Genomic DNA, 8379 nt, shown 5'->3' with positions numbered 1-8379 from the left:
ACCAGGCTGGCCTCGAATTCAGAAACCCACCTGCCTCTGCCTCCCAAGTGCTGGGATAAAAGCCATGTGCCACCACTCCCTGGCTGAAAATTCTTTATATACTGTTTTTGATACTTTTGCAGATATATAATATTTCCACCATCATATTTAATCTCTCTGACACGTCTAGAGTTCCCTCTACATATGTTTTTCAAGCCTGCTGTCTGTATGACCTCTAAAACCTTCCTACCACAGCCCTGGGTGGTTCATACAACTGAAATGACCCACTTTTACCTCCACCCTCTGGTTTCCTATAGTTCAAAGCTAGCAGCAGTGGGTGAGTAGTGTGTATGTGTGTGTGTGTGTGTTACTTTGAGTCACTCCCTTTGTGTTAGGAGTGACCAGTTAAGTTGTCATTAAATGCGAGTCAATCATCTTGTACTTGTGGATGTCAGATGGAATGACAAAGTGAGTTGTCAGGTGACGGGAGGCATGTTTGGACAATGTTGTGTCCTTTGAGCCAGAAATGAGAAAAGCTGCACATGATTACCCTGGCTGCTTGGCTGGGATTCTTAAGCTGGCTGAGGGCGAGACCCAGGTCAGTTAGGGTCTGTGGCCTGACTCTGTTACAGGACAGTTAGGTGGCTGGGGGTGTGACTACTGTGCTTGAGGCTGTGGATTTGACCCTCAGCACACACACACAAAAACAAACAAATGATAATACCAAAACAAACGAACAAAAATCCAACCCGAAATTGAGTCATTTTAGCCCAGTTGGCAGAGAACACCACTTTTGATACTAGGTGACCTGAGTTCAGATCCTGTCCTTGCTTCTTTTGAGTTATGTGAGTTGAGCAATCCACCATCAAACTCCACCCTTCTCTCCTTGTAAGAGCTCAGAAAGTTGCAACTTGCCTGACTTCGGGGATGATTAAGGAGACAAGGCTGTGCCGGCCTGGCCTGGCTCTGATATCTCTCTCATCTTTTGCCTAACGGGCCCAGCTCATCGGTTGGTTTTATCCCACACCCCGGTTCCCTTGTCTGCCCCTCGTTTTCCATAGCTTCTTTCCTTTGTCTACTTTCGAATCATTGGAGTTCGTAGGAATTGCGTGTGTTGGTCACCAAGTGGAGGACTGAGACATTGCTAGAAGTCTGGAAGGTAAGGTGTGGTCCCTGGCTCAGGTGGATGTTGGTGACCAGCCCAGGTTTGTTAAAGGTTCTGTTGACTGAACAAATGAATGAGCTGGGGATGTGTTAGCTGATCAGTTAACCGGAAGTGAAATTAGCTTTTGCACGGAATCCTCTGCCTCATCCTTGGTCGAAGAAGATGTTTCTAGAAGGAGCCAAAGAAGTCAGCATTCCATCTCAGGGGAACACGAGTAAAGCCTATTTTATGGACACCCTGGTTCCTTGGGCCCAGACCCCAGTTAGCCCTGCTCCACTGGGGACTGTCCCTGGGAAGCTTGGGAGCTCCTGTACCCACTTGTACATGCCTTTGAAAGGTATCTGGGGTGTCCCTGAGAGGAATCATTGTCCGGGTTGGTTCCTTCCCACACCCAGGGTGGGTGGTCTGTGGTTTGGGTAAGGAGCTTTGAAAGAGCATGTGTATGGTAAAGCAGACAGAATCAGTGGTGTCTATATCAAAGCAGGTTCAAAACTCAGTGCGAACTTGGTGGCTTGCTTTGTAATTAAGATTTAAAAGGAAAAGAAGGGGGTGAGGCAGAGGAGAAGGATTAGTTAGTTGGATTTTCATCCTGTCTCCCCATGCTTTATCCCACTGGGGTCTCACAAGATCTGCTCTAGTAAGACTAGTTTCTGTGTGTGTGTGTGTGTGTGTGTGTGTGTGTATGTGTGTGTGTGTGTGTGTGCACACGTGTGTGCATGCCATGTGTGTGCCAGTGCCTGTGCAGCCAGAAGAGGGCATTGGATCTTCACGGGCAGGCTTGGTGTCCCATGAGTCCACTACAGCCGGCATTCACTCCCAAGCTTATTTGTTTGAGCCTCTACAAGGTATGTATAGGGTATGTAGACCCTGCTCAATCATGTTGGAGCCTTGAGTAACCCGAGGTCCTTAGCTGCTTACCACGTGGTTGAGGGCTGAGGCTCTGTTGGTGCTTTTTCCCCTCCACTTCCCATCTTTGGATTACAGCCTGTGGGTATGAAGTGTCTTCAAAGGTCCAAGTGTTGAAGGTTTATCCCTAGCTGGTGGGTCTTATCATTAATCGCAAAGCCTCTACTTATTCAATGGATCCATCCACTAATGTATCATAATTCAGTGGCTTGCAGTACTTGGGGGAGACATGAGGCTAGGGGGCATGTTCTTGGCTGTATCTTTGCCTAGGCCCCATCTTTTGTCTCTCTGGCCATGAGATGAGCCTTTTTGATCTAGCACATGTGCAAGAGACTATGAGATTCTGCCTCAGGCCTCCAAGCGGTAAAGCCAGCTGATCATGAATGGTAATATCTGAGCCAAAAGAAATCTTTCTTCCCTCCGGTTGTTTCTCCCGGGTATTTTGCCACTGGTGGATACCCTGTGGGTTTTGGAAGTCATCCAGAGCCATGCCAGGCCCTCAGCTCTGAAGTGTCCTTCCTGCAGTTCTCCCACATGATGAGGGTTTTGTCTCAGGATGGATCTTCGCTCTCTGGGAGCTCTGCCTTTGGCCCCTCTTGGATCATAAGGAATATAATGAGGGCTGTGGGCTTTCTGATTGTGTAAAGGGGAGTTGAAGTTAAAGTTACCAAGACCTGGACACCTGGTGGGTGCTTTAGTTTGGCGGTCACACTGGCCCGAGGGCTTCCTGTGATAGGCTTGAGAGACCCATTCTGGACATTCTGTGAGTGTTAGGAGAGGGCTGCAGTGTGAAGTGAAGGCTCTGGATGAGCTACTTTGAGCCTCTGTTGTGGGTGGGATGGCATGATCTTGGTTCTTCAGGAAAACTGTGACTCTTAAGCCACAGTTCAGCCACCCTATGAACCCAAGTCTCCTGTCTTGGGACCCCTTACCCTGGTGGAAGTTGTTGGAGTCATTATGTATTTTTTAAAGATTTAATCCTCTGTAACTGGAGATACAGATGGGTTTGAACTGCCATATGGGTGCTGAGAACCGAACCCCAGTCCTCTGGAAAACAGCCAATGCTCGTCTCTGCTGAGCCATCTCTCCAGCCTCTGTGTGGTTGTTTTGAATGGCTAAATTGTTTTGTCAGACGTTATTATAAATTATTCATAGTTCTTATTAAACAGGAGGGACTCTTTCTTCTGCCTCTTTTACTTAGTGACATCCAGAATGAAGTGAAATTTCACTCAGTATTCGAGACAGCTTCTTGTATTGGACAGTGAGGACTTTCTCTACGTTATGGACTGGGTTTTTGTGAATGGAGGTTCTGAGATGCATATTAAATTGCTGACACTTCTCCTCGTACTGCTTCTCCTCTTCATACCGCTTCTCCCCCTCACACTGCTTCTCCCCCTCACACTGCTTTTCCCCCTCACACAGCTTCTCCTCCTCACTCTGCTTCTCCTCCTCCTTGCACCACTTCTCCTCCTCACTCTGCTTCTCCTCCTCACACTGCTTCTCCTCCTTCTTACTCCACTTCTCCTCACACTGCTTCTCCTCCTCCTCACTCCGCTTCTCCTCCTCACACTGCTTCTCCTCCTCCTCATACCGCTTCTCCCCAGGTTAGCAGTGTGTCTGTCCTCCTATGCTTTGTTTCCTTGGGAACATGTCCATTCAGACCGGAAGTGAGTCCACTAGGTCAGTTCTCTGGTCGCCTTGTCCGTGACCCTGGTGGCTCTTCTTACCCTTTCCTTTCCGCCCACTGTGTCACCTTGATCACTGCTAACTGGATCTTGTTCTGTTCTGGCCTGGTGCTCCGTGCAGAACTCCGTGGCTTCTCCCACTGTAAATGCCTCCACCCTTAGTTGTATATTGGTCCTGCCTGTTCCCTGATTTTATTCTCTCTTAATTCAAGTTCTTACACCTGGCTGTCTGTTATCTGCAGGGGAAGTGGAAGTGGGTCCTGCTTTGAAATCACTTCCTTCCACTTATGTCATCAAGTCTCCTGCTCCACAGTGGCCGGTATCCTAGAATGTTCCTTTTGGATCTCTGCTGGCAGGGCCCTGTGTCTTGGGCACCCTGCCCTTCCTTATGAAAACTCCATGCACCGAGATGCCACAGCCCACCAGGTGCAGGGGTTGGTCACCTACCATGTTGTCTCTAGTGACTGTGCTGTGGCTTCTTGAACCCCTTACAAATGCAGACTGTTTTCTGTCCCTACAGTGCTTCACACCGGTCTGTAGGCAGGAGCTGGCCATTAGGGGACAGACCTTTCTGAAAACCCAGGAAAAGTTCCAGCGTGTTAAGGTTTTAAAGAATGGTGTTTGGGACGATGGTGTCTAATAGCCACTTTCTGGCCCATATCTCCCTTAATCCTTTAAACTGGAGGGAATAGATGATTAAATCTTGAGACTGAAAAAGTCCCATCATCCAAATTTCTAAAGGCTTTCTGAACCTCTGACTTATTGGATTGTTTTAATTTTTTTTAAAATTATTTTTATTTATTACTTTTGTTTTCTTGTTTTGTTTTTGTTTGTTGTTTTAGACAGGGTTTCTCTGTGTATCCCTGTCTGTCCTGAAACTCACTCAGGCTGGTCTCGAACTCAAAGATCCTCCTGGCTCTGTCTCCCAAGTGCTGGGATTAAAGGCATGTACCACCACACCTGGCCATTTCTATTTCTTTTAAAGATATATTTCTATTGTTTTTAATTGTGTATCACACACACACATACACACAGACACACAGACCAGACACACACACACAGAGACACACAGACACACACACACACAGACACACAGACACACAGATATAGACACACACACAGAGGTACACAGATATAGACACACACACAGAGGCACACACACAGATATAGACACACATACACACACTCACACAGTGCCCACGGAGGCCAGAGGGTTCAAATCTCCCAAGCATGGACTAGTTACAAGCAGTTGTGAGCAGCTAAATGTGGGGAATGGGAATTGAACTTGGGTCTTATCAATACCTTAATACAAATCAGTGAGAACTGTGTACATAATCAGCCTAGTCCCTAGATCCTGTCTTCCACACCTGGTGGCTTCAGTCTCAGGAAGTTGGCCTCCGTCTGCTGCTGGGATGGGTAGATTCATTTCGGATAGAGAAACATCATCTTTTGTATTACTGCTGGTTGAAAGTCCTGTTTGGAGTCCTGGCCTGAGTGGAAGAAGTGGAAGCTATAGAAACCACAGAGGGCACCTTTCTGAGAGTTTTAAAATCCCTCTGCAGAGATGCATGGGGTATTTTCTTAAAATAAACCCTGGGTGTCCTGAATGAATGTCACGTTTCCTGTCACCCCACGAAGCAGAAATGGACACCCGACTGAAACATGATCCCGTCAGGAGCTCACAGCACCCGGCAGCACTCCATTCCGGTGCCTTGGTCCCAGCTTTGCCCCCTCTCACTTCCCTGTCACCGAGGGCTACGCCAGTGACAGAGAGTCTCTTTTTTTGTGCCTGTGTTTGGGGGAACTGTGAGCCGCAACCCCGAGGCTACACTGCCTTAACCTCTTCATTTGATGCCTGCAAACCAAGATCTCCTGCCTATATTTGTACTTCATGAAGCCCCTTCAACATCTGGGAGTTGTTCTTGGAGTGGGTATTATTCATTGGTGTCCTGTCTGTGCTGGTGGTGACCCAGGTATGTCTGTGCCTAAGTATTCTGCACCCAGGCATAGCCAAGAGAGCCATTTTGTCCCATCCTGAGGTCTCAGAGTTCACTTTCTGCCTTATGGAGGTTCAGAAATCTATTTCTTGGGTGTGGCTCTCAAGAGTGTGACCACGTAGAGAAGTTACTGTACTTTTTAAAACATGCCGGGGCTGGACACGGCAAGAACTCTAGCTCTGCATCCTATTCTCAGGCCTGCAACTTCTTTTTATAAAAAGAACATTCTCACTGGAGAGGTGGCTCAATGGTTAAGAGCACTGACTGCTCTCCCAGAGGTCCTGAGTTCAAATCCCAGCAAACACATGATGGCTCACAACCAGCTGTCATGGGGTCTGATGCCCTCTTCTGTCACATATACATAAAAAGAGCATTCTCTAGCACAGCCCTCTGTTCCCAGGCTGGCTAAACCTTCTCTGTGAAGAACATCTTAACTCAAGTGTCTGTTTACTGTTGTTTTGGTCCATGTGCCCCTGGTGTCCAACAGTAGCAGGCCTCTGTAGTTCCTGCTTCTCCTGGCCACCCAGAGCCTTGCCCCAACACTCAGGAAGCTTTCTACTTCCCAGGCGCACTGCCTGTTTTGCAGAAACACTCCAGCATCTGTACCTGGCTTGGGTACTTGCAAACATCGTCCCTCCTTTGTACAGTGTACGACACTGGAAAGCCGTTACACGCTCTTCCTGGGATCTTCAAATTCTAGGGTTCTGGGACTTCCCCTCTCAGTGACAGGCCCGTGTTTCTCATTTCCTTGAGATTCCACCCCCCCAGCTTGGTGTCAGCTTGGGGCCACATTTCCTTCCCACCTGCAGGGCTGTCAGGATTCCAGATGAGGAGAAGGGCAGAGCGTTGTGACCCTGTTTGACCGTGGCTATGAGTTTCTAGTCCGCATCTGTGTGGAACGACAGGGGATTCCCAGGTCTCACAAACATTTGCTCGGATCTTGATAATACCATTTTCTATAGGGCCGGCAGATAAAACACAGGAAGAAGGGTCCACAGTTCCTTAGTGACTCCGGGGCCTGCAGTGATGGAAGGCCCGTGGGAGGGGTGGGGACAGAGACCTGACAGTATTACCGTGTTTTGGATAGTTAGGAATAGACTTTTTCAGGTCAGTGACTATTTTCCAGACTGGGACTATTTCGTTTATCAGCGACTTCATTGTTGATCTAAGTTAGGTCGATACAGGTGAACCACTGAGTGGTGATAGCCCAAAGTCATCCTGGTGCGCTGGCTGCTGCTGACCTAGACTCTTCATCTGAGAACAGCTTTATGTTTAGAAATATGGTGAGGATAGTTGAAAGACCCCCTCTTAAATCCCGTGCCTGGTTTCTTCTCTTGTATGTATGTATGTATGTATGTATTCTAAGGATGGATCTGATGGTCTAGAGCCTTCCTAATGCTGCGACCCTTTAATACAGTTCCTCATGTTGCGGCGACCCCCAACCATAAAATTATTTCCTTGCTACTTCGTAATTGTGATTTTCCTAGCGTTCTAGATTGTAATGTAAGTATCTGACGTGCAGGGTGTCTGACGTGTGACCTGCAAAGGGGCCATGACCCACAGGTTGAGAACCGCTGAGCTAGCTCGTAGGTTTATGTGTTTTAATAATCACGATACCATTTGGTTTGCCCTTCATCTTGTGTGTCCTGCTCAGTCACAGCTGAGGCTGGGAACAGTGTCAGTCACTGTGTTCCCGGTAGCTAGCTATGAGTTGTATCCATAGGCGGTTTATCAGCCAAGATCTTAAATGAGTGTGGAAACGAGACCCTGGCAGGGCCGCTCTGTGTCTCTTTCTGCATGTCCTGGAGAGCCCCAAGACTGGGAACCACAGAATCTGACAGTTGCTGCTGAATACTTCAACGGAAATATTTTAGCAGTAGATGAATTTATGAAGGGCCTCATGCCCGTGTTTCAGTCCTGTGACAAAGTGAGGATTGTAGGAGAAACTGTGGCAGTCACTGAACGGAACACTTCTTTCTCTTTTCTGACAGATTCGCTCAGCACAATGGGCTGCAAAAACCTGCTCGGTCTGGGCCAGCAGATGCTGCGCCGGAAGGTGGTGGACTGCAGCCGGGAGGAGAGCCGGCTGTCCCGCTGCCTCAACACCTATGACCTGGTAGCTCTTGGGGTGGGCAGCACCTTGGGCGCTGGTGTCTACGTCCTAGCCGGTGCCGTGGCCCGTGAAAATGCCGGCCCCGCCATCGTCATCTCCTTCCTGATCGCCGCTCTTGCCTCCGTGCTGGCCGGCCTGTGCTACGGCGAGTTTGGTGCCCGTGTCCCCAAGACGGGCTCAGCCTACCTCTACAGCTACGTGACGGTGGGGGAGCTTTGGGCCTTCATCACTGGCTGGAACCTGATTCTCTCCTACATCATCGGTAAGTCCTCTGGTCCTCTTCAGCCTGCAGCCTTTGTCCTCTGACCCATTTGTTAGGGACACTCTGCTCTCTTCTCTCCAAAGACTAATTTAGTTCCCCAGCTTGACCACTCTTGCCCCTCACTTTTAACGGGGATTAAGCTGCCTTGAGGAGTCCCTGTTGTGACTTTTCTCATTTTGTATCTGTTTTAGTTTGCTTTCTATAGCCGAGATAAACACCAAGACTAAAAGCAACTTGGGGAGGGGAGGGTTTATTTCAGTTTACAGGTTACG

General features: G+C 48.5%; 1 protein-coding gene across 3 annotated transcripts in view; it reads left to right on the top strand.

Moving 5' to 3' along the window:
- The window catches only part of Slc7a1 (solute carrier family 7 member 1), a 70141-nt gene that overhangs the window by 39877 nt on the left and 21885 nt on the right, over positions 1–8379 (top strand). For all 3 annotated transcript variants that reach the window (XM_021162329.2, XM_029477849.1, XM_029477848.1), the window contains exon 3: positions 7724–8107. In XM_021162329.2, the coding sequence (XP_021017988.1) occupies positions 7738–8107 (370 nt within the window). In that variant the 5' untranslated portion in view covers positions 7724–7737. The remainder of the gene's footprint in view (positions 1–7723; positions 8108–8379) is intronic.

The sequence above is a fragment of the Mus caroli genome, chromosome 5 (assembly GCF_900094665.2).
Source record: "Mus caroli chromosome 5, CAROLI_EIJ_v1.1, whole genome shotgun sequence".
NCBI lineage: Eukaryota > Metazoa > Chordata > Mammalia > Rodentia > Muridae > Mus > Mus caroli.
The sequence above is the reverse complement of the archived record's forward strand: the minus strand, read 5'-3'. Positions and strand labels throughout refer to the sequence as shown.